At 34.7% G+C, this 27,270-nt stretch overlaps 1 protein-coding gene across 3 annotated transcripts; it reads left to right on the plus strand.

Moving 5' to 3' along the window:
* Nucleotides 1-237: 237 nt before the first annotated feature.
* LOC132548601 (reticulon-1-A-like) lies at nt 238-25,555 on the plus strand. 3 transcript variants are annotated; one of them, XM_060212466.1, is made up of 8 exons: nt 238-763; nt 5,992-6,021; nt 15,880-16,087; nt 17,822-17,960; nt 19,604-19,673; nt 20,216-20,262; nt 20,906-20,964; nt 21,730-25,555. In XM_060212466.1, exons 1-8 carry the CDS (start codon nt 331-333, stop codon nt 21,776-21,778), a joined length of 1,035 nt encoding a protein of 344 aa, XP_060068449.1. In that variant the 5' UTR covers nt 238-330; the 3' UTR covers nt 21,779-25,555. The 3 variants fall into 3 exon arrangements, with proteins under 3 accessions (XP_060068449.1, XP_060068450.1, XP_060068451.1); XM_060212467.1 differs by having other exon boundaries at nt 238-481; XM_060212468.1 differs by having other exon boundaries at nt 238-448.
* Nucleotides 25,556-27,270: the final 1,715 nt, after the last annotated feature.

The following is a 27,270-nucleotide window of genomic DNA, read 5'->3' on the forward strand; positions in this document are numbered from 1 at the left end:
GAGTACGTTCGGAATTTATTTTCGGGATACATTAGTGTGAATTTCTTCTTTAATCGATTTCAATAAGTAAACCTGCCTTTAAAATGTTGTAATAAGTTGTCGATTGATTGTGGACAATTATATGTATAGTTAGGATTCAAATAATGAAATGCATTGCATAATTCATCTGGTAAAATCCAGAGAGATCCCGAATGTACGTGTATTAGGCGCATGACCATTACGTCAGGTCCAACTTCTTTCGGATCCAGGTCTGGTTGCATGCAACAGTGTCGTGCGGTTTCAAGTCGTTGGTGATACAAGTTATTAACCTCACCAAACGTAAATCTAATAATGGCGGATTTATTAGGAGACTTTCCACGTAATTCGGAGCAGGGTTATAGCGACGACTTCGAGAAGGTGGATAAAATTCCAGAGCAAGACGAGGCGATAACCACGACGTCGTTTACCGGTGAGGAAGCAGAGGAGGATCGCTATGAATCTGGTACATCTGAGGCAAACGCCTCTAGTCCTCTCCTTAACTTTGATGATGACCTGACACCTCAAGAACCCCACACTAGAGAACCTTTAATTATTTTCGGTTCTCAGTCGGGCCCTCCCGAACCAACAGCGCCCCCTGCACCACCAACGGGAAGTGAATTCACAAGTGGGATGGGGGAGACCAATCGTGGCCTTGAGTTCGAACTAGAGGCAGAACCTTCACCATTCACACAACCCGATCCAAAAGTAACATCAGAACCTGTGTCAATCTCCAAACCACCGGCAGGTAACGAATAACCAATCGTGAATAGATGAGCACTTCTTGCATTCGCGTTCTCACTATTCTTGATTGTAATTATATTATCATTTGCTTAAGTGGGGAAAATTATGCGTCTCTCTACTGTATTCACTTGCATCCAAAATAGCGCAATGAGACACAAACGACGAGTTTCACCACAGAAAATTATCTAATAGAGATATCTCTTACAAACAGTCAAAAAGATAATGAAAAAGATTTGGATGTAGATCAATGAATTTAAATTTCTGTATGACACATGAGGATATTGGTAGATTTGTGGACTATATAGAACATTAACAAGTAGAAATCCTATTCATACCCTGGAAAAATGAGGTTATCTTGCATAATTTTGAGAAATATTTTTTTTCTCTTTGCTTTGTGTGCAAAGATCATGGTCACAAAACTTGCTCATTAACATTTGATTAAGGAAGCTGTCTCAAAAGAATTAATTAACTTGTGGCAGTTATAATTAGATTTAATACTGCTGCTGTCATAGGTGTTAGCTTCAGTATCACAATGTCATTCAATCAATTCATATTCAAAAGTATTAAGATTGATATGTGGTATTACATCCTATTGTAAACTCACCATTTGTGCCTTGTATCATGGTGGATATTAGTAGCAATTCTGCAAATCTAATTATCCCCCAGAATGCTTAGCTGAAATCTTAGTTTTCTTTAGAAAAATCAGCCTGTCACTATTTATACCTTATAGTTCTGCATCATTCTTGGCTTATCTTTTCTGATCTTTGTTGCACAAGTTTTCTATGAAATGTTATCATTGCCTTTATTAGGTCACCTGAGACAAAATCTCACGGTGACCTATCCTAATACCCTTCATCCAGTAGTCGGGGCGGGGGGTTGGTTGGTTGGAAACTGTATTATTCACAATTTTTGTTCATCTTAGGCCAAGGAAGGTTTCTGCAAAATTTCATTGAAATTAGATCAGAAGTTTTGAGAAGTAGAAAGTGTTAAATTGTTTATGGGCGCAAGAAAATTGTGAATTTCATGGCCCCTGGGTCTCGCATTTCCCCATGGGGAGGAGGTTCTGTTTAATATAGTTTGTATAGGAAAAGTAGATTTTTGAGTATAATTTGTTTAATTTCCATTGGAATTATTTCAAACCTGGTTAGAATTATGAGTGAAGGATAACAGCTTGATGTTATGCCCATTTTGATCCTGAATGACCCCCAGGGGTTGATTGGCGGGGTCATATTGACTTAAATTTTAAAAAACCTCTTCTCAAGACCCAGAATATTTAAGATGCTTTAATTACCAAAAGAGTCTCACATTTTTTTTCCCTGGAGAGGAGTATGTATTTTAGACTTTACTGTAATTTTCTTTGAAAAATTGTATTTTGAACATAATGTTGGTTATTACCCTCTTGAAATAACTTCATTTTCATTATAGGATGACAGTTTTTATGGTATGCATGTATTGACACAGTGAATCAGTGTCACAATTTCTGTTTCATGACACTTGATATCTGTTCTTTCACTTTTATATTCAATATTGTTTATCTCAGATGACGTAAAGGCTGTTAGGCCTCTTGTTTTATTTAAACCACCATATAGATGGTAACATTGGTGTAAATTGTATCATTTAACTATGAGGTTATTTATTTTGCAACCGTTACGAAACAAGCTCTCAGCTTATATGAATCCCGAATTGAAGCACTTTAAGTAAGGTGTATTGGGAGGAAACTTGAGTATCTTGGAGTACTCAGATGCTAGACAGGTGACCCCATACCTTTCCATGTCCCTACCAGTGGTACCACCCAACCACACATGTTATGATTTTGTTAAGTGCATTCTAGGATAATGTTAGATTTAGTTTTCATTTCATATGAAAAGTTTTGACATCAACAGTATTGTAGTAACTTGTCCATAAACATATCACTACATCGTAAAATAAAGTAAAAATTTGGACATGTTCAGAACTGGGAAATAAAAATGTAGGAAGCCTTTGGGCTTGTTTCCCATGAGGTTTAACTTTATATATATTGCTTACATTCAACCTTTGTTGAAGCCGATGGTGATGGTATCTTTTAGTTTTTGTCAATCCTGGATACACATTTGCAAACATTATATGTCATTTGTACAGAGATAAAAACGCAGGGGCCCTGGACCCAAAAAAACTGTAATTTCCCCCTTCATTTTTCATAATATAGGCTGGCACACCTTATTTTTGAAATTGACTGGGGATTGATGACTTGATATTTGACTGAAAAAGTTCTTAATCATGCCAAATGAGATCGATTTTATCACTTAAAGTTGACAACTGAATTAGTGAACAAAGATAAAATCCTTTTATATGTTAGATAAATATGAGTTTTTTATATGTTAGATAAATATGAGTTTTACACTAAATGTCAATGCTTTAAAGACAAATGTGAAGTAAACAAAAAGGAACAGACTTTTAAGATTTTTTTTTTGTATTAAACAAACAATATTTGAATTTCAGCATTGATAGTTATGGAAAATGTATAGAGTGGAGTTATTTAACTTTTCCTGATTTCCTGACCACGTCACAATTTCCTTGTTCCCATTGAGAGATTTCCTCTCAGTAAAGCAAACCTGAGTCAATAATGTGACAAAGACAGACCACTTACAATTTTATATAAATGTTTTTACTATACTTTAAAATGGATGGTTAATGGTAACAGGAAACATATCATCTGATGGTTCACTTCTTGTAAATAACCAGTTCAATGCGGAGAAATTTCTGTCTCAATTGGCAATTACCCTTTTCACAAGAACACTTTTTTTGTTAGAAACAGAATTGAAATGATCGGAAAGTCTGCTGTTGCATGTTGTACAGAAATAGACAAGCATTTCTATTCTTCATTCTGCATTTGTCAATGACACAGTAAAACTGAAATAAAACATTGTCAGTCATGTATAGGATAAGGAGCTGACAAAGTTGCTGAACCGTCTTTAACTTTGCTGTGGTGCACTAGTCAATGTAAAATATGTGCTCAATCTAGTGTGATAGGGTGTCTGGTCTAGTACAGGTGTATTTACAAGTTACACAGCTACTGTCCATATTATATATATAGACACTGTTCATGTTAGAAGTAGACATTTGCCATGTGTAATCTGCAATACATGGTAATCTTAAGTTATCACCACCTGTTTCTTATTTACTGTTGAACAGTTTGTACTAAAGTTATTCCTAACAATTCAGATATGTATATATATACTTGATAGTATACTTTTTGGTGTGTCATGATATTGACATTCCACAAGAGATTGTACTTGTAGACTGCATGCACATAATGTGATTACTTCAGAAATCTGTACACATTGTAGAAAAATGGGTGTTGGTCATGCATGGTTGACAAAAATATGATATTCACATCCTAGAAGGCCGAGTTAAAATATTCAGATTGTCACAGTAGCTTTTTTTATTCTAGCAAATTATGAATTAGGAGCTCACTTGTCTGAAAGCTAGGACAGTATTAAGACTTGAAGTTAAATATTCCTATTGTCATGATAGAGCATTGTTTTTTCTTTTTTTTTGCAAATTAAAAATTATGAGCTCACCTGTCTGAAGTCTGAAGGGTGAATTGATTATGATGAAAACTGCATCACGCATACTTTGGAGGACTGCATTAAGTATTCATACACGAATCAATTTTATGTTATAAATGCATCATATATAGCTATAGATAATTATAGGATGGATCTTTGTAATGTCTTCTCTGTTGTTATCACAACTCAGTTACTTCATCTCTAATTACATAAAATATCTCTGGACTGATGTTTTCACAAATACTGATAGGCACATGACAATTGTGTGAGTATCTGTTTACACATATATGCTGTAGTGTATAATAGAATTATTAATACCACCTTTGATGATACCCATCCCACGGGCCTTCAGAAATGTAATAGACATATAGTATAACAACTCCATGTACTGTAGTGGCATTCATAGTGACTAGTAACATGCTGACAAACCATTTAGCTCTGACATAGAGAATTGTTGATGTTCAGTCTACAGATCGGTACTGGCTCCTGCATAGAGCCACACAATAATGTACATGTACCCTTTTCATTGGGTTGAAATCTTAGCTTTAATGAATTTCAATGATTGACTGCTAAATTATTCAAAATCTCAAGATCTGAAGATATCAAACATGGGCTTGCCTTCACTAATTATTAAAGAGCGTTACACAGTACATGAATTACCCTTTCTGCAGGGATAAAGCTTATAAGATACTCCAAACTAACTAGCCCACAAAAGTTTCCAAAGTTCTGCCCGGGTATCAGTGTATGTATACATTTCCTCTGACCCTCCCTTTCTACTGAATGATACAATATGATTATGTTGCTTACAAGCATTTTCACACTTGTCCAACATTTCACTGCACATTAATCAGGTACTTATGGATGTCCTGGCTGAGTCACATTTCTACACATGTGATTGGGACTTTCATATGTCCAGCACTACTGCATTCTAGATGGAAGTAGGTGCTAGCTAGCATGTCCACGTGAAATGTTTGTTGTGTGGAAACTGTAAACAGACCATGTGTATAAAATGCACCAAATTAAACTTTAAATGAAAGAATTATGTGTCCAAAGTTCAGTGATATCTACGAAATTTTACTGCTGAATTGTCTGTGACGAGTATAAATTAAGACTTGTAACATTCCACTTCTGTGTAAATTTTAACCTTCAGTCTGGATTACTTTTAATATTCATGGTCAGTCTGGAATACATCTTGGTTTCTGTCAGCAAAAATATTTTAAACCACCGATTTGGATTAAATTGACAGTTGTAGCCATAACCAAAATGGTAATTTGTACAGTGGTCTGCTGCAGTAGCGAATCTTTGCTTGACAAATCTCTCTTCATGAACTTTCTTCTCACCCTCTGTCATCCAAGTCCAGAGACTTTTGACAAATCACATATCTTTAAGAATGGCATGCTGTTGTTACAGTTTCTAATTGAGTAGCATCCAGAAGTAAACAAATCTTTGTGTCATTTTCATTTTTAGATTCATTGTATTTATTGATACTGTATAGTTTTCAATTCTTATGAAACATTCCTTTCTGAAAAAATATAAACAAGATGCTTTTGGAAAGTGTATTACCCAGCTTATGATAATCTTAATTGTCAGGAATGAGATGGTTAACATATAGACATTTCGTATGTTTTTATTCACCTTTGACCTTACTGAAAAACACTTACATTGATACATGTCTTTTTTGCAGATACATGGTTGAAGAATGTTGACCCTAGAGGTAAGGATTTTTGTTGTTGTGCAATATATATCTGAACACTATTATTCACATGTAGTGCAAGCTGTTTCAAGTTGTATGTAAACTAAAATGTATATATATATATATATTGTTATACCTGACAATGTGTTAGGATCACCAAAATTGAAATACATCTGTCAACAAACAGCTCCTTCATTTCTAAACTTGTGATGAAAAATTTCTCTCACTGGATATATCCTAATAAAGCAGTGAAGGGTTCAACTTGTATAGATGATGTTGACCCTCACCTCAACCCTTTGTTTCAGGGCTGAATGATGAAGCCTTTGTTCAAATATGTGGTGTTGACCATCATAAATTTTCATGCGTGCCTACCATACTGGAGAATTTATTTTTATTAAGTAATATGCAACATTGTCAAACATAGTTCCTCTGTTATGAAATGACTACAATTGATGTTGTTGAACTAAATGGATTTTTTCATGAGGTGCATGTAGCTTAAGCATGCCTGTTGGAATACTGATACATGTTTAAAAAAAGAGCTGTGTACAGACATTATAAAGCTCCACTCTTAATATAACAGTACCCTCTAGTAACAATCAATTATTCATGATTTTGTACTGGTTGGATGATTGCTTATAAATAGGTCACCCACAAATATGTGTACATTAATTTATCTATATAGAAATGGTGTAATTTCTGGTAGCATTTAATGCCCCAATAATGTAAGTGGTATTTAGCTACAAGTGTAAAAAGTCATGTGTATACGCCCACATACATAAGTGATTCTGTAAAAATTCTGGTCAGAATGGTGCTTCTACAAATTAGCAACATGCATACATATGGAGTTTAATGTGACCATGTAAAGTTAAGTCATGAGTAGAATACTACCGTGTAATAATGATTTAAGAAAATAAAAAAAATCTGTACCTATTCAGTATTATCATGGTAAGGAATCGGAGCATGGTCGCTTCAGAAAAATTATCCATTATTCAGGAATACAGAACAAGCTAGTTATGCATGCACTCATGTATAAAGACCAGTTCAGTGTTATGGATTAATGCAGATCCAACGAGGAGAAGATAAGTGTTTATGAGTTGGTGTACTACTACAGAGGTTTGCTGGCTCTAAAACTATATAGTGTGCAGACAGGCAGGTTTACTGTACTACACTCATTATGTACAAAAAATATCATGGCTTAGCTGTCCAAAGGAAGGTACACCAGTGTGCTTACATACATTTTTTCTTTCTTTTCTGAGTAAGAAAGGATAATTTAAGTAAACAGGCAACTATTTATGTTAGGGTAGCAGCAGTATACATGTATCGTTTTATGGTGGTATTAAGTTTTATATTGAGATACATATATGTATACATATCACATTTCCACTTTGGGCAGAAAGGTCAAGGTAATTCAGTTTATTGTGTAGTATTTATACATAAGTGTTCCACTCTGATGACTTGAAATTAGGCCCTGCCTTCTCAATTTCTCCCTCCATGCTTTTTAACACTTACCATTATTGAAAGAACAAAAAATGGCTTAATTAATGGTTATTTTATCAATATTGGAAAGAGACATAATGTGTGAGTTTCCTTTTCTAAGGTAGTAATTTTGTACCCAAATGTAGTTTTCTTCCAGTACAGTTTTAGGGTATATTTGCCCCTTCGTTTTACCATGGACATACCTGGCAGTCGATGGATATATACTCTTATACTTAAGATATTACATGATACCAGGATATTGTTCTTTCTTCTTTCTGTTCTGCTCTTAAAAGGACAGTCTCTCTTTCTTCCTAACCAGGACAAGGAAAATTACGGGAATGTGATGGACTAGAGATGAAGCAGTGTAAGTCATGCTGCATGGTACCATGGCTTCCAAGTGTAACTAGTGCATCTCTAGAATGTATCTATATGTATGGGAAAGCGATCAGTCTGGCATGATGTGTGATTGGTGGTAGGTGTTAGAAACTGATTACTCATCGGTGCTGGCTTCAGATTATTGTTTTAACACACACTGATGTACGAACAGCAAGATTCACGTAACAGTTTTCCATAAAGCATGAAGAACATCTATGTATTAACTTCTGAACATTTGTACTGCCAAGTTCTTATTTCACCTTACCCGAAGGGCTGTATATGTTTACTATATGGTAAAGTATTCATTTTGTTAGCAATTGTCTTTGTCCATCCTCTTTACAAATATTTACTGTCCCTGGAGAGCTAAATGCTATATTGATTGCAAAGCCATGGCTTGGCAAGGTCCAAGCAAAAGACGTAACAGCCTTCTAGGCCTTTTGTGTTTTACACTCATAGAGTTATGGAACAGAAATGTATATAGCACACTCCCATTTATCAGGTGCTCATGTGTACTGTATAAGTCAAGCCAATTTTGCTTTATAGAAGTCTTTGTAAAAAAAACACTGTCAATTTTATGTACAGATATGTGTGTGTGATCTAAGCACAGCATCAGATACAGATATAGCGTGCCTTTATTCCCCACCTCAAACAGTATACATACCTCATATTTCAAGTATTTTACCAGCAGGCAGCTGAGACATCACAGAGAAGATAATCCTATGGCAAGTGATTATAATGTACTGAAATAGCACCAATTCATTTGCTTCTTTGCCTAGCAAAGAAAAGCAACTGAACAATTTCAATTCTTGCTAAAATAAAACCCAGAATAAAAAAAATTCTTGATGCACATCTATTGTGTTCTGTAGGTTACATGTAGCAAGCTTTAATTGTTTTTTTACGTGTACCGTATTTTCTGGGTTATAAGCTGCTGCGTTTTTCCTCGGCAGTCAAGCATGCAGCTTATATGTGGATGTGAAAAAAATCATCAGAATTGAGAAAAAAAATGAAGCGCATCGTCTAGACATTGGTTCTTAATCATTATGTATTTTGGAAGAGCCATCATGCACTATTGACCTGCATGACCTCGCACGTTGATATTTTTGGTTGTTGTTACATTTCATGCTTCCAGGAAGAATAAAAATAGTGATTAAAAGCAAGGATACTATTGAACCAGTATGAGATGTTGGTACCAAGTTTATTGCGAGTACCTGTCAATCACATGTTTGACTGAAACAGATTGTGTAGAACCATCATTTGCAACGGTATACAGGATGATTTTAAGATTGAAATAAAAATAACATTCTTGTGGATTTAATAATCATACATTTTAATATGAATCACAGTAACATCTTCTGAACTTGAGTGGTTGCTCGGGAAGCCATAACAGAATTTTACAATAGCTGTGCATCCTGGGAAGGATAGGTCATTAGGTCAAATTCTAGAACGACTGCCATGCTTGTTTGCGATAAGAATGGCTTCGTGTATCTTACAAGAAATAATGTGGGACTATAGAAATTTTGTCAGCAAGGGCCTTCACTTATATTTAACAGTACAGACATTGATTGAGACATTGTTTGTAAACCATACGTAACGTCAGGCCCTATGTCTGCATAGACAATCTTTGAAGGCTCCCAAGCCAAACAAGTTTGATAATTGCTATTTTATGTTTTTAAAACAAGTCAATGAAACAAAGGATTATTTGTGTATAATTCATTCGCGAACTTCTATTACATGTTTTGACGATGATCTTGGCTTTTGTTGTGTGTTATATCAACAAACTTTGGTCAACATAACAGTTACCACATTGTGAGAAATGGTGCAGCATATATGTAGATCAAATAAAAAAAATGCTTAAAACTAGTCCTGTGGCTTATACTCTGGTGCAGTAATATGGTATGTCAAACAAGCATTTGTAGAGTTCCAAATTGTATCACCTGCATGTTACTAAACATATACTGTAGTACCAATGTATACAACAGAATAAAGACTGAGGATGGAGTTACAAATAGTAGCAAAAATAAAGACTGAAGATGGAGTAAGAAAAAGTAGCAAACAAAAAAAATAATAGATTTGTCTAAAATAATATACTTCATAACAGAAACAATTTTTATTCAACATTAATGATTCATGCAACATTTGACACAATTACAACTTCATACACATTCAGTAATCCTCAGTCAAATTTTTCATCATATCTAACGATGACCTTTTCAAAGCAAATGTTTTCCCCCAATTTTTTCACTGAAGGCTGTAAAACAAATTCAAAATTTTGCAAATTGTGGTATGTTGGTGTTGGGTAAACAAATAAAATGGTCAAAATCCGTAGCATGCCACACATGTTTCTTAGCTGTAAAACCAAATGCTTGTATATACTGGGTCACTGTACCACTTTTAACCCTAATAATTCTGTTTGAATGGATAGATATGTGTACAAGGTTCAGCCGCTGTAAGCAGATAGGTTTACAATGCAAGGCCACTCTAAGCAATACAGCACTCATATATATGTCGCCAGGCCACACAGACTATGCTTGTGTATGCCTGTCTCCTTAGTATTGATGTGGTTGTTTTGAATGAGATGTGTAATACCAAAGCAGATTGTTCTAGTGTTTTATAGGCGGTGCAGCCATGCCATCAGAGATAGATTTGTTGCTTCAATCTCGATCAATACTGGTCTCAAGCTCAGCAATAGAATGGGAAATGATAGACAATATTTACTGCATGGATTGGGTTAGTTAGTATATTTGTGTTCAATTGAACCCATCTCAAAGGTGCATATGGTATGGTTGGGGTGAAAATGAAGTAGAAATCAATCGGTTGTTTTTGTTGGCTCAGTGATGTTTTTCACCAATCATGTCACGTGGGGGAACAGAACAGCAACACAGCTAATGTGTTCCACATATGTGTAATTACCTGATGTTGGTAGAATTTAGCCAAATCGGTCCACAAGCTCAAGCTATTGAGCCAGAAAAGGACTTGATTAGAGTAAGCTGATAGTATCTAGTTGTGATGGAATTGTCCATGACAGCCAATCTAATGGATCCTCCTGATCATTGACCTCTGTTTAGAAAAGTGGTTTTGTTTTTATACATAGAACCTGCAGATGTATTAACCAAAGAGAGTCAGCTATAAGTGAATTGTAGAACAGAGATGAAGAAATTAGGCAGAATTTTGTATCAGCTGCTGACAAAGAGGTGTGAGTGTATTTAAGGTCTGTCATTCCTCATTATTTTTAGATTATTTTCATATTGATTTGTAACTTTTCACTGTGACTGCAAGTTCCAGAGGCCAAGCAGCTACTGCTTCTGGTGGATCACCTGTGTTACATTTTCAGCCACTGTAAGACACTACGTCGAACACTGAGGTGATCATGGCTCTGGTTCCTGTCATATACCTTGAGAATTCCTTAATGCAGAGAGAAAGCATTTCAAGTTGGTATTGATTGTGTTGGCTTGGTAAGCAGCTTGATGCTGGTGCCAGCCTAAGGCTTATGAATGATGCCATAGCAGTATTGATTCTTTGTTAACCGTACTGAAGGAAGGGTCATATTAGGCTTCCTACATCAGTCTTATATCCTGGTGGTTCATACGCCAGTCACTAACAACTCGCTCACCAATATAACATTTACTGATGCATATAAAGTACTGATGGAAAAAACACATAGTTCTAACCAGCTGCAAGTTAAAGGTTGTGTTCTTAAATGGACCAATATTTTTGTCCCTTGAATTTCTATGGAAGTGTCATGAGAATCTTTCACACTCTCCTGACTATTTCTCATTTGAAAATATGAATTCATGTAGGTTGACATCAGTACATAACAGTGCAGTCTGGTTTATGGCTTGATTCCCATATATCACAATTCCAGATAAATGAATCATTTAGAATGACCTCTCTGCCTCAAGTTTTGATAAACTGAATATCCAATAATTTTTGTAATGTGCCAACACAGTTTGGAATGGGGTGCCGGTCAATGTTACTGTCATCACAGTTTGATTTGTGGTCACATTTGTCAAAGTCACTTATGTTAGACTTTACACATTCAGCAATGTTTACCATATCACCACACTTAGTGACTAATTTATTGCCAATTTTTACTTAACTTATCATGGACATGTCCCTTTATAACACTTGTTTTTATGAACAATATGTGATTACTATTCAGCTCCTATGTGTTTACGATGTGTGCACTGATTAGTGGGATATTTTTGCATTTTTTATTTTGGCAATTCAGTAGGTTAACATGTAAATTCCTAAAATTCAAATTGCGTAAGATTTCCACTGTTTCCTTCAAAGACACCAAAACATTTCATCCTCCCCCATTTTGTGTTATACATTTACATGATCTATGGAAGCAGTTTGAACCTCCTGGTTTAAATACTGGTCACAGGGTCACCTTCACAGTATCCACATCTGCTGTTAGCTTGTCAATTCTGGTGGAATATTCAGTACTGGAAATAATATGCGAATCATTTTTGTAGACAGTATTTCACAGTAGAAGGTAAAAAAAAGGACTAGCTCTTGGTATATATTGGGACATTTTCCAAAAACAAGAGGTAAAGACTAGTACTATGATGATATCAGACCAAGTGCCAATATGTAGAGCTTGCCCGGTCAAATACACCATAATGTATGTGTGAAGTACCAGTTGATCTGACAGTGTATTATCTGCGGGTAGATTCATCACTATCTAGTACAGATATACACATACCAGCAGCCTCCCATGGCCCTTGTACCAGTTTGATAGCAGAGTCCACTCTGTTTGGCAATCTGGTTCCAATGATGTTTGGGTTCTGGGGGATAAAACATTACAGACACAGCCACAGTGTTGACTGAGACACACCACTACAAGTGTACAAGTCCCTGGTGTGATTTCCAGCTTGCTCTACAGTAAATTGGGCTGATATCTGTATTGCTGTCTGTCGTGTAGTTACCTAGTGGCAGCCATACACAATGCTGCAAATATATTGTGAAACTTTAAATGATGAATCAGTATTGGCCCAAGGACAGATTAGGGCTCTGATATTAGAGGTAGACTGATGAAAAAGGCATTTACATGAAATCTCAGGTGCTGTGTACATTTGGAAATCTGTAGACAGAGTTACCTGGTTCTGATCAGAATCTGCTGTTCAAAATCTGATTTGTAAAAATACCAGAAGTTTGTGGAAAATTCATCTACACTTGTATCTATCTTGCATGTCTTTTAGGTAACGGCTAAATGAAAAGTTAAATGATTGTAAATGATCCAACAGCTCTCTATCCCGTGATTGTTAAATATAAGCCGGCAATGCAGTCCTGTACTGTAATGAATTAATGAAAGTAAGCTTACAACCTTTATGTGACATGGTTCTGATTGACAATACACATAACAGAGATCTGTACTTATTGAGGATCACGATTCACAAGCTGACAATGCTTAAATACGATGCAATCGATGATTTATAAATCAAAGATGACAAGAGCCACTCATATACCATATTGTTCTGTGATATCCAGTCATTGATGATTGTAGTTAGTCACTCCAAAGGTGATGATTATTCTGAAATTTAAAGTTTATAACCCTACATGAATAAGAAACTTGTACTAGACAGATACTAACAATACTTGACCAAAGATTTGAGGAAGTATTTCCACAGTCTGAGATCACTGACACATGATGTGTAACTAAGGCAGGCAGTAAGGTTAGTCAGCCTGCTGCTATTTCTGTATTACCAAGTAATGGATCAATATTCTTTGTATCTTGATGAACTGGTAATGATATAACAATTGCCTGTAAACAGTAATTCTGTACTATATCATTATAACTACACGTATCTGACTTTGTACAATGTTATCACAGTTACCTGTACTCTCTATATATCACAGTTACCTGTACTCTCTATATATCACAGTTACCTGTACTCTCTATATATCACAGTTACCTGTACTCTCTATATATCACAGTTACCTGTACTCTCTATATATCACAGTTACCTGTACTCTCTATAAATCACAGTTACCTGTAATCTCTATATATCATAGTTCTGTACTGTATCATTATAACTACACGTATCTGACTTTGTACAATGTTATCACAGTTACCTGTACTCTCTATATATCACAGTTACCTGTACTCTCTATATATCATAGTTACCTGTACTCTCTATATATCATAGTTCTGTACTGTATCATTACAGCTACAGGTATCTGACTTTGTACAATGTTATCACAGTTACCCGTACTCTCTATATATCACAGTTACCCGTACTCTCTATATATCACAGTTACCTGTACTCTCTATATATCACAGTTACCTGTACTCTCTATATATCACAGTTACCTGTACTCTCTATATATCACAGTTACCTGTACTCTCTCTCTATATATCACAGTTACCTGTAATCTCTATATATCATAGTTCTGTACTGTATCATTATAACTACACGTATCTGACTTTGTACAATGTTATCACAGTTACCTGTACTCTCTATATATCACAGTTACCTGTACTCTCTATATATCATAGTTACCTGTACTCTCTATATATCATAGTTCTGTACTGTATCATTACAGCTACAGGTATCTGACTTTGTACAATGTTATCACAGTTACCCTTACTCTCTATATATCACAGTTACCCGTACTCTCTATATATCATAGTTACCTGTACTCTCTATATATCAGTTACCTGTACTCTCTATATATCACAGTTACCTGTACTCTCTATATATCACAGTTACCTGTACTCTCTATATATCACAGTTACCTGTACTCTCTATATATCAGTTACCTGTACTCTCTATATATCACAGTTACCTGTACTCTCTATATATCACAGGTACCTGTACTCTCTATATATCATAGTTATGTACTGTGTCATTATAACTACACATATCTAACTTTGTACAATATAATCATAGGTCCCTGTTGCCTCTGTATACCAGTTGTGTTCTATATCATTATAATAGAGTTATTAGACTATGTACAATATTATCACAGTTACCTGTACTCTCTGTATGCAATAGTTCTGTACTGTATCATTATAGCATGAGTCATAAAAAAAAGTAGTGTTGACAAATTTTGCTTCATAGCCATTCAAACCATCCAATATTTGATATTGATCGGGAAATGAGCTAGCCTGCAGCAGCAGTGGAGCAAAAGAATAAATACAAATGAGGAACGGATATCCAGGTCAATTTTTTCTTTTGAATTATAAACACAATTTTTTCACTCATTTTCAACAAGTGTTCTTATAATGAGTGATGAAATGATGGGGCAAACTTCTCTATTTCTGATTATAATTCGGTGGCAGATACCTATCAGGACTCAGTGTCAGGTGATCACCATCATGTCGCTGACTCATACATACAGGATTATTATGGGATGTGTGATGAAGCTAATATGATTATTTCTGTTACAAACACAGTATTATCGCTTCGTTACAGAAATAGAATTGATTCAATTCATGGTATAGGCTAACTGAAATATGTTATAAAAATTCCAGTAATACCTGATAATGGTTAATTTGTGTGGTCTTCTGTTCTTTGAAGATACATAGATGTAGTAGTTGGTTTGTCTGCTGTATCCTTGCTGTGGAGATGGTTGTCGCTACATAATAAACTATTTATTATGTTCCCATGATTATCGGTGGTTATCTTATTACTCTACACTATACACTCTCATATCCATAGAAAAAAACAGTAATGGAAAGTCCATTCTGTCTGCCTGCTCTATGTTGAAGCATATTTTATAACCGAGGTTTAGTGGCCCTTAGAAAAACTATGTTGTGACTGAAATTTGCATCATGCTTACTCTAGAAGGTGTTAAGGTTAAATAGGGATTATCTCAAACACTAAACATATATTGTTTTTGCAATTTTCATTACATGTGCTGAATCACAAAAAATCCTTAAATGAATAAAATTTAATAATAACCAAATATATAACTGAACAATGGCAGAATCTTTCATTACAAAAAACGAATTTAACCACCAAAATAAAATATTTTGTTTCCAGTCAACATTTTGATTAAAATATTTGCATCTGTTCTTTTCAGTGTTGGATCTTGTGTACTGGCGTGATGTTAAGACAACAGGGGTCGTATTTGGCTCCATGATGTTCATTCTTCTGTCTCTGTCTTGTTTCTCTGTGTTGAGCGTTCTTGCCTACTTATCTCTGGCTGTCATCACCGTCACACTCAGCTTCCGCATTTACAAGAACGTCCTCCAAGCTGTTCAAAAATCTGGAGACCCACACCCTTTCAGGTAAATATGAAGAAGCATTTCATGCATTCAGATCAACATTTCCAGAAGTAATGTCCCTCATTCTTTGTAAGGAGGTGGCTATATTGTCTTGTGATGTTTTTTTTCGATATTTTCATACATAATAAAGAGTGTATTACATACTTGCAAGTCAGGCAAGTCTATGAACTGAAATTAAAAGGGATTAGCTGAGATAATCCATGAAACATTGATAAGGATAATCACCCAAAGATCTCTAAAACATTATGCAATCCTTCATTTGATATAGCATATGATGTATATCTTTCCAAGTTCTTTCAGCAAAGGACAAAGTTTGTATTTAAAATCCTTATGAAACTGAATTCCATCGTATTTCTTTTGAATAAACAATTCTCTAATGAAATTGGAAATATCAAGATCCTTATTTGCTTTCCAGAAGCTAATTAAACAGCAAGGCAGTAATACCAGTGAATGTTAGCATGGCACTCTAATCTGTATCGCTATAGTGACACAGCCTCTGAACCAGCAATTTAGAAGTCATTGTTAATCAATGTGGTTTCCTAATGGTGACCCAACTACATGTCAAACACGAAATATTTTTAAAAATTTATCATTGGAATGTAAAAGATGGTAAAAGACTACATCAAAATATCTCAAAAGATTGTATTAAAACTTGATTCATTCATTGGATGGTATTTTCCAATATGGTACATGCAATTTATGTAGAATTTACTACACTTGATGAATGCTCTGAACATGTTCCAGTCTTAACACTAAGTGGCCAGCACCCCTTAAGGCTGGCAACTAATTGACCAATTTTATACTGACCAGTGTTCATATTGGAATGTCTGCTATGTTGATCTACACATATTTATGGGCCAGATGTCTACACAAGCAGTTTTGGGTTCACAGTACTTGGTCAATAGCATCCTCTATCATCATGTATAACTGCTGAGTTATTATTCACAGCAAACTTTTGTCCAGTAGATGATAAAGATCATCTTTGAAGGTCATAGTTAACCATACTGCTTATTTCTAAATTTAACAATACTGCTTGTAGTTAACTTACTGAAACTGCTTATTCTGTACATGTATAAGAATTAATGGCCTGGCCTAATTCCCATCTTAGATTTAGTGAGCTGTTCAAATCATGTCAGTAGCCCATTGTATGTCCATTCTTCCATCTGTAATGTAATTGCTGTTTCTTGAGAAGCACTAGATGGGTTATTTTCAAATTTCATGTTTAAGTTCCCTTTGGTCCCTAGTTGTACATGGATAGATTTTGGGGGTGATCTGAAATACAAAATGGCGAACAGGTGGTCATCATTGCTTTTGACCGTCATAGTTTGTTATTGTTTATTCACAAGAGGTACTTCACAGAATATTTTCAATGATAATGTTGGGATTTTGTGCTGAAGAATTGACATTAATTTGCAACTTTCAAGATCACAGGTGTGAAATATGTTGCGTATTAGCAAATTAAGGGTTACAATGTTTTGCCATCAACTAGCTGGCATGAGTTTTTAGAAAGCTTTCTTTAGAAGTTATGGCTGTAAAGTAAATCACAGTTTCATTTTGTACACCAAGAGGCAAAGAGCCATTGTCACATATAAGAGGTGTACATTTAATTGCCAACAGTGTTGAATCATTGGATAGAACTGCAAACCCTGTTTAGACATGGGTTTCATGCAGGCCTTTCGAGTTACAACAGGTGTAGGGATAAGTATCATGTTAATGTGTTAATTACATGTGTTACAGAGTGTATCTGGACATGGATATTGATGTGCCTGAAGACAAGGCTCAGATGGCTCTGAAAAACATTACACGACATGTGAACAACACCTCCCGTGAGCTGCGACGTCTCTTCCTTATTGAAGACCTTGTTGATTCTCTTAAGGTATATTCGTGTTTTATTGCTCTGTTTCCTTGCTAAAAAATTGCAAATGATTTTAATGGATAGCATTTCATTTACAGTAGTTTTGAAATTAACAGGGCAGACTGCACCATTTGGTTCCAAAACTATTAGATTAATTTTAAAGAACTATTTGGGTTAATTTTCAGCTCATAAAGGAGATAAGTTTATGTATATGAACATTGATTGAGCATTTTCCGATCTGGATATCACCGCTGGCAAAAAATGAAACTTCATTTTCCAGACAAATTAAAGCACTTGGGCTGCATCAAAATACTGGTATATATCAATTTGTATAGATAACAGCAGACTTTTCAATATATTGAGGTTATTGGAACAGTAGGCCTACAGTTGGTCAGCAGACTTTTCAATATATTGAGGTTATTGGAACAGTAGGCCTACAGTTGGTCAGCAGACTTTTCAGTATATTGAGGTTATTGGAACAGTAGGCCTACAGTTGGTCAGCAGACTTTTCAATATATTGAGGTTATTGGAACAGTAGGCCTACAGTTGGTCAGCAGACTTTTCAATATATTGAGGTTATTGGAACAGTAGGCCTACAGTTGGTCAAAAAAAAAAACGAAGAGATATTCCTAGTGATATGGTTATTTGTTTAATAATGCTTAATGCTATGATCGGGAGAACAAGTTATGTCATCATAAAATAGTTATTAAGAAAGAAAAAATTCTGGTAAAGTCATAACATGTCATGTGAAAGATTCTTTCATTGGTATTAAAAAACGAACATTGGAACATTGCATTCAGATTTTATTTGAAGAGATATATTATTGTGACAATAAATTGTGACAATATGTGTTGATGTAGACTTTACCCAAGGTAACAGCGCTATTTCACAGAAGTGTATTAGGCTAACATAAGATGCAATGTAAAAATATTTCATGGTTGCCTGATAAAATATTTGTGCATTCAGGAAAATCCTATTCCTATATGATCCTGATTCCTTAGTATGCTATATAACCGGTGGCTGGATCAAGAGACAACTGCCAAATAATTTTAGTGGAGTATGCTATATAACTGGTGGCTGGATCAAGAGACAACTGCCAAATAATTTTAGTGGAGTATGCTATATAACTGGTGGCTGGATCAAGAGACAACTGCCAAATAATTTCAGTGGCAGTGGTCAGATATTTAAGAACCTTCCACCAGAAAATTATTTTGCGACCATATTTTCACATTCAGGAAAAACAAATACCTATGTTAGTCTAATACAATCCATACTAGTCACCAACTCCTGCAGTATTACTTTATATGAAACAACTAGTTTATCACACACTTGGTAAAACTTTGCAAATTTGAGACTGTCTGTAATTAAGTGTGCTTTAAAATTGCATCAATGTTCTCTGCCATGAGATGTATTAGATAATGGGAAAAAGAAAAAAATGAGGGGAACATATCAAAGATTTGATTCCACATTAGATGAAATGTATGCCTGTTCAACAAAATATACTCAATATCTATACAAAACCAGTGTTCAGGGAAGTCAGAAATTGATTGTGCTCTGTTTTGTCTTCTGGAATGCACTTGAAGAGTTTAAGGGACATGTAGATAAGATTTTAGTGGACTGGTGTATTGTGACCACATCTGAAGAACACTTGTTTCTTTTCTCAGTTTGGCCTGTTGCTGTGGGTGCTGACCTATATTGGAGCCTGGTTCAATGGAATGACACTGATCATCCTTGGTAATTTTAATACCTTAGGGATAGATAAAAGGAAACATGAAAAAAAAAAAAAAAAAATACTGGCAGATGATCTCAGTTTTTTTTGTAGAAATTCGTAATAGTTCTCAATTTCATTTCTCTTTGGCATAGATGTTTTCCTCAAATTTGATAGGGAAAAAAACTGAAAGAATAAAACTATTAGAATTAGTAAAATGGTCCTTATCAAAGGTAATGCACAGTAAACTGACTGTCTCTAGGCTTTAAGTACAGTTCTACATGATACAGAAAACTTCCCCTGTACATGAAGACTGATAAGTCCTTTTGTAGGTAACTCATCCAATGAAAGTGGATTTAATAAATGTTACACTTTGGGAAAGTATGATTTTGTTGCTGAATATAGCTTCTCTCATCTTCTTATCTTAATACACATTCTCAACATAATGATGTTAGTTACACAATCTCTTGATATGACAAGATCAAAATTGATTTAAACACTGGTTGAAGACAGATTTCTGTAATTAGTTATGTACAGAATTAATGAATTACAATTAATTTCTTTACAGCTGTGGTGTCTGTTTTTACACTACCTAAATTTTATGAAACTTACAAGGTGAGTATGATTTTATAAAATCATCATAGATCCATGTGCCTCCACTTTTTGGCAATTGTTGGGGTTTTTGTAGAGCTGTTCTTATGGTCCTATGTCTAATACTTAGTCACAAAGTCTGAGTGTTTAGCCATTACTTTGTCCATCAGTCTTTGTTATATGTTAGAGGGTATAAAGCGTTGTGGATACTTACAATCACCCTTTATTGCTTCGTCTGTTATCACCTCACGCGTTTGTTATAAAATTTGGTCATTAAAGTAACTTCTGCTCTTTGCAAATAATGAAATCTTGATTTAATTTCTCGACACTGTCTAATGATCAGAGAAATTGTGTGTCTTACCAGATTGTACCAGTATTGTAAGCAGTCATGAATTTTAAGATTTCATTATCATATACTGAAAAGAATTTCTTACCACCAATGCTTATGAAAAACAAACCCATATTATATCTCAAAGAATTTACCTTATATATCCCAAGACTTGGCCCCTCCCTTATTCTTTTCTTCTACCCTTCACCGTTTTTCATCACTACATCAATTTAGTTTGTTTGTCGGGTGTTATCTTTATTACTAGAACGAAAGGTGATTTTATAGTTTTAGAAAATGTTTCCTACAAAAATGACACCATGATTTTATCCACTGTTCCAGGTCCAGATTGATAACTACTTCAACATGATCTGCTGTCAAGTGGACGGTGTTATGAAACAGTAAGCTCTCACTACATACCTTTCTAAGTATTTCATTGTTATGCATTCACAAAAAATTACAAAGATTACCTGCAAAATGGAATTCTAATGATACACCTGTACAACAGAATTCTAATGATACACCTGTACAACAGAATTATGATGATACACCTGTACAACATAATTGTGATGATACACCTGTACAACATAATTATGATGATACACCTGTACAACATAATTGTGATGATACACCTGTACAACATAATTATGATGATACACCTGTACAACATAATTGTGATGATACACCTGTACAACATAATTATGATGATACACCTGTACAACAAAATTCTAATGATACACCTGTACAACAGAATTCTAATGATACACCTGTACAACAGAATTCTAATGATACACCTGTACAACAGAATGATACACCTGTACAACATAATTATGATGATACACCTGTACAACATAATTATGATGATACACCTGTACAACAAACTTCTAATGATACACCTGTACAACATAATTATGATGATACACCTGTACAACATAATTATGATACACCTGTACAACATAATTATGATGATACACTTGTACAACAGAATTCTTATGATACATCTATACAACAGAATTCTAATGATATACCTGTAACACACCTGTACAACAGTGTTGTAATAATACACCTGTAACACACCTGTGCAACTGAGTTGTAATTAATACATGTACCTGTACAACAGAGTTACAATGATACATGATACAAAATGTTACTTTTCTATTTTACAGAGTGCAGACCAAACTACCATTCTTGAAGAAGAAAGAAAAAGCACAGTAATGAGTGCAGACCAACAGATGTTTTGGTTACACATTACGTTTTTTTCCATAATAGAAGATGTTTCAAGACTGAGATTGTGTTGCACAAGGTCAATACAGTGTATGTTATCCTGAATATGGAACTTACATGTCACTGCTAGGAGACAACCATGACAACAGCAGGATGACAAACACATCTAGTGTGGAATAGTGATGTTTACAGCATCCTTAAACAGACTTTGTGGTAGATTTCATGTTAAACCAGGACGTACTTATCAAGGTTAAAACAAATTCACTGATCCACTAATAACAGCGATTGTTTTGATGCATGCTTGTAGAGGTTCTTATCATATGTAGTACATAAAATCGGTATTTTCTGTAGACATTTCCACAGTATATGTGTTTGTTCTGTTGATTGGTGACAGAAGCTGGTGTTGACTTCTGTGTTGTGAGTGTGGGTACTCTAGAGTGACATTTCTAGGCCACACTAAACATTAACAATAAATTAGGATGCTTGGTATGAACATTTGAAATGAAATTACAAGTGAGATGCTTCCTATAGAAATTAACATGGAATTTTTTTTTTAGATATATGAAATATAGAAGCAAAACAGCAAGGAAATGAAACCTTGGATGTACAAAGTATTTCGTTAATAATTTCCTTACTGGTAAGAGTGAAAAAAGTGTGTGTTCATCATAATTGTGGGCTTTTCCCTCATTTTTTACCATTTGATTTCCATTTGAAAGTCATCCTAAATTTGAGAAGAACCACTTTATCATGTCCCATCTCATTGTCATTTGTAGCTGGGTAACTTCATTGTCACTAGCTTTTATGAGTGCTCACTGGAGTTTTGTCTCACAATTGTCTAGGCACGGGCAAGTATTTTGCCATGTTTTTGATCTCTTGATGTACCCAAACAAAACGTTATTGTGTTAGGGCTGTCACCAAATGATGTTGTTCTGGGTATCTAAAACAACTCTGTACAGTATTTATTGTAAACAAGACTTGTATGCATCAACCATTGTGTCATATGATAATTTATACCCAAGATACTGTAGGATTAATATTAGAAATGATTACCTGGTGTCCTTTAGGAACAAGGAGTTCACAGTTGATATATTGATTGTAAATTTAAGAAAAGGAGAAATTTATTGTAAATCCAAGAAAAGGAGAAATTTATTCGGCAAAGGAACCTGCTTTCTACGAAAGGGGATCTAAGGGTGCAAGTTTTCAGGGTAACTAATTCAATGTACAAACAAGAACAATTCTTGTGTCATTTACTAAGTTTTCAATACAACCACTCTTTGAGTTATTGGGAAAATTTACTGTTTATTCAAACATCACCCTACTACTGAAAACTGGGGTTTGATTCCCAAATGGACTGAATGCATTATTGTTCCATTAACTGAAAGCCTATAGATAACATATGTACAGGTTGGATAACATCATTCTGTGAATATTGCTAATGGTGACCTATATTCTTAATGTTGTTTTGTGTCCTTGTCTGGCAGTTTATTTAAGCTTGATTACAAAAAACCTTTTATATGTATATACATCAATTATGAGAAAATTTCCATTGTATACAAACTAGAAATATTGTGTTCACAGTGACTGGAGTTACTTAACAGTAAAATATATGTTGATAGAATTAGTTCTGAACTTACGATTCCAACAAAATAAATGGTTAACTATCTCTCTAGAATTGTGTATAGAAAAGTTATCACAAAAATCTAGAAGAATATACAATATTCATTGGTGATTGTTGTTCTCACTCAACTCTGTTTTTTTCTCTCTCTTAAAGACATCATTTCACCTGTATTGTGTAAGTCAGGCCTTAAAGTTGAGGTCATATATTCTTCTACTGTCCATTCTTTCAGGTATTTTGAATCTCCTTATAATGGTTCGAGGTAGTAAATGGAAAGGTTCCATACATAGTGTACACCTTGCCTGAGTGTTTAAGCTTATTAAAGTCAGTAATTATTGTTTTCCTTAGCTCTTTGTATTTTGTTTGGTAGATAATACTACCAGTCTACTACCGATGGTACTCCTTAATGCTCAGAATTCAATATTTCATTTGAAAAACCAGCAATGTCAAAACATTTTGTATTTGATTGGCAGAAATGTTTCAATCTTACTGCCTGGAGTACTCTTTGCATAGAAATATTTTTACTTACAGAATCTGTGCATAACTGTTCAGGACATGGTAAAAATATTATTGATGTCCTTTGTCATTAATGAACCATTTTGCACATAAATGAGATTCTTATTTTGGAACAAATATGAAATCCTGCATGGCAGTCATCTTAAATTCAGTCTTCTGTGAGTCTGATTTTGCAGAAACTTTGTGGAAATGACATCACATGATTTTGACCAAAAAACAATAGAGTATTGAATTTCCTTGGTATGATCACAGTTTCATCCCTTTTTTTGTTAATTAATTGAGATCATGAGACTACTTTGAATGTGAAGGGCCCCTTGTGCCTCTTGTTTTGTTTGTATTTGTTGTTTTGAAATCTGACCACGAACACTCTAGAAGAAGCTCTATTCTGTGGTTGACGATTGATATGGTACACCTCTCGATGTCTACATATAGGTGTTTGCTGTAGTGTGTACTGTAGGTATTTTTGTGGATTGTACGGATTTGTTGTCATGATAAAGCAGTATTGTAATGATATAAAAGTATTTATTACATGCAGAGTATATAATATATGGATATTTCTTATTTTATTCTTTAGCTTACCTGGCTCAAAGAGTCACAGGGACTTGTGCTGTGGTGCAGTGTCAACATTTGATACAAAATATTTTGTTATAGTCATGAATTTATCCTTTTGAATAAGTTGATTCAAAAAGGGCCCAGACATTTTTGACTGATTTTTAGTTCCACAGGTCAATTTTAATCAGCCATCATTTCAAACATTAATCCAGGTGTTGTTGTTCAAAATCTTGTGATCATTAGAAATCTGAGATGCCCATTGTGGTCTTATCTCAAACGTCTAAAGAATAAAAGGAAACCAGCAGATGGTACAAGCCTTGTGGGCCTCTCTTATTGTAATCATGAAAAATGAGATTATAGAAATTTTTGACCTGAATATTTTTGCGAGAAAAGAATAACACAAGTGGCCTTTTTTGTGGGATATTTGTTATTGTTTTGTCTGAACATTAGAATAAAACTGATTTCTTTTCACATCTATTGAACTGTGAGAAGACATCTGTATGAACTAGGGAACTCCAGATAGAAGTATGTATATATAGCAATTATATAAAAGCTGTATATTTGCAATAGTTTGTTTTGGTATTAAAAGATCCTCAGGAGAATATCAAATTATCAGAAAGTTGTGTTGTCTTCCATCACCACTACTTAAAACTTCAAAACGAGAGTGAATGAAAAAATCATTGCATGTAAATGCATCAAAGAAAAGCATTATTTGGGATCTTCTTGGTATAACTGAAGAAATTTGATATGATTTTCTTTTCTTATCAACATATTTTGGTAATTATTCCAACTGCACATGTGTGTCTCCTACATTATTTTCTTAATACTGATTTTGTGTGTCACACATTTTTGACCGAAAGTGTGCTGTTTGCTACCGTTTCTATATGTTGCTTCAATTGACTAGTATTACCCAATCATAAGGTATCATGTTACCTATTTCTGTATTCTAGTGTTTATGCAATATTGTGATACTTTGTTAACTCCTGTAATGCCAAGCTTACCAATGTAAGCTTCAATTTGTACAAGATAATTACAGCTTGTGACTGGAGTCAATACAGTTCATCTTTAATTAAAAGTGAATGTTATGTCAAGTGCTTTTGTCTTCTTTTTCACGAGGATCATTAGTCCTTGCTATATTTTGTCTCAAGAACAAGATCAACATGTTTTTCTTGTATGACCTGTAGAAAACTTCCCCATCCTAGGGGCCAAATGGGGTCCCAAATGGTGTAATCAGATGAAATCAAATTTAGATAAAACTTAACCTCCTTTAAAGGGGGAACAGAGAGGCCAGAACATCACAAATTTTGGAAGATTCATAAAATCCTTGTATACAAGTAAATGTGAAAGCGTTGGTGATGTTGTCCTTGGCCCTTGAATTTCATGGTTTTTAGTTGCCTTCCACCAATGTTGATTATGGCCAAACATGCTGTCTATAAACTAAAGTGATATTTACCCCCATCTTGGAGCAGAATGAGTATGAATTTCACAATTATGGTAAGTTATTGAATACTAGTGAAAGAAATACATGAAACAAAAGTGGGGAAATTTTAGAATATTGATACATCATTATGCCGTAGAATATAAATACATAATTGTTTTAAGAAAGAAAAGGAACAGGAAGGACAGTACCTGACAGCATTTCTGTTGCTACCAGAGGATCCAATTTGCTGAACAACAAAGGTGTGATATTATCGACATGCCAGAAAAACAGTTGTATGGAAAAAAAGTATGCAAACCTTGAAAGCTTGCTTTCAAGCTTGCAAAAATTATTTAGAATTTTAAACCTGCAAAAAATGCTGAAGAAATTGAATTTAATCCAACCAGAGACTATGGTGTATTTGAATTAACATGCAGGATATTAGAGCTGAATACAGTATTAGATTAACCAAAGTAGGCACTGAGACTAACAATGTTAAAATGAACAAAACAATTTGGGTAGGCGATGTTCAAACCCTTTGGACCTCATTATTTCATATTGTAGATTATTTCTCTTTTAATGTGACCACACTTATCGTCAACAGAATCTATTCTCATCGGACATTCACAATGTTTTGTCTCTTATGTCAGCATCTTCACTATTTCTACCTTAGATAACTCGGTCCATATCGAACCTCCAGCGTCACTGAAATGTTACAACACCTACAGTTACGCCCCCTCTCAAACAGACGTAGAGATGCACGTCTTACATGCTGTTCAATATTGTCAATGATAATGTTGCCGTTACGAAAGAAAACCGACCCATACCCCCAGTCAGACATTCTAGACACAATCATCCACTGTCATTTCAGCTACCCCATTGTAAAACCCAAATAAGAAAACAGTCGTTCTTTCCCCGAACCATATCGGAATGGAACCAAGTCCCACCTGATGTTGTCACCTCCTCCTCCAAAGAATCTTTTAAAACTGCAGTCTTCAGCCACTTCCTTAAAAATAGTTACCTTTCTTTTAAATGTATATTTTTATTGTATATAATGAATTTTTGTCCCTTCTTACAACTCCTCTTCTGACATAGTCTACAACTTGTTGAAGTTGGTCAGTATCAATTAGAAGTAGAAGTGAACTGGGCTTTTTTTCAAATGATAGGTCCAGCTAGTGTTAAAATGCAACCCAATCACACAGATATATTTGGTCTTTAGAAGTAGGCTAACTATCCTATATCACAAATTAAACGACCAATTTCTATGGTTCTGTTTAGGCCTTTCTCATTATAGTTTTTGGTTCACTGTTAAAAAATCGTAGGCGAAGACTTAAATTTGGATTTCCCGCGGGTTGCATTGGTTTGTTATATACCGCAAAGCAT

The sequence above is a fragment of the Ylistrum balloti genome, unplaced genomic scaffold (genome assembly GCF_031769215.1).
Source record: "Ylistrum balloti isolate Yb309-2 unplaced genomic scaffold, AGI_CSIRO_Ybal_v1 Utg370018, whole genome shotgun sequence".
Classification (NCBI taxonomy): Eukaryota; Metazoa; Mollusca; class Bivalvia; order Pectinida; family Pectinidae; genus Ylistrum; species Ylistrum balloti.

What these genes read in the sequence shown, in the direction of transcription:
- LOC132548601 (XM_060212466.1), top strand. Translation starts at nt 331, where the DNA reads ATGGCGGATTTATTAGGAGACTTTCCACGTAATTCGGAGCAGGGTTAT. An exon ending in GAAGAATGTTGACCCTAGAG is followed by an intron (nt 6,022 to 15,879) that starts GTAAGGATTTTT and finishes TGTTCTTTTCAG; the next exon opens with TGTTGGATCTTGTGTACTGG. An exon ending in AATTTTATGAAACTTACAAG is followed by an intron (nt 20,263 to 20,905) that starts GTGAGTATGATT and finishes CCACTGTTCCAG; the next exon opens with GTCCAGATTGATAACTACTT.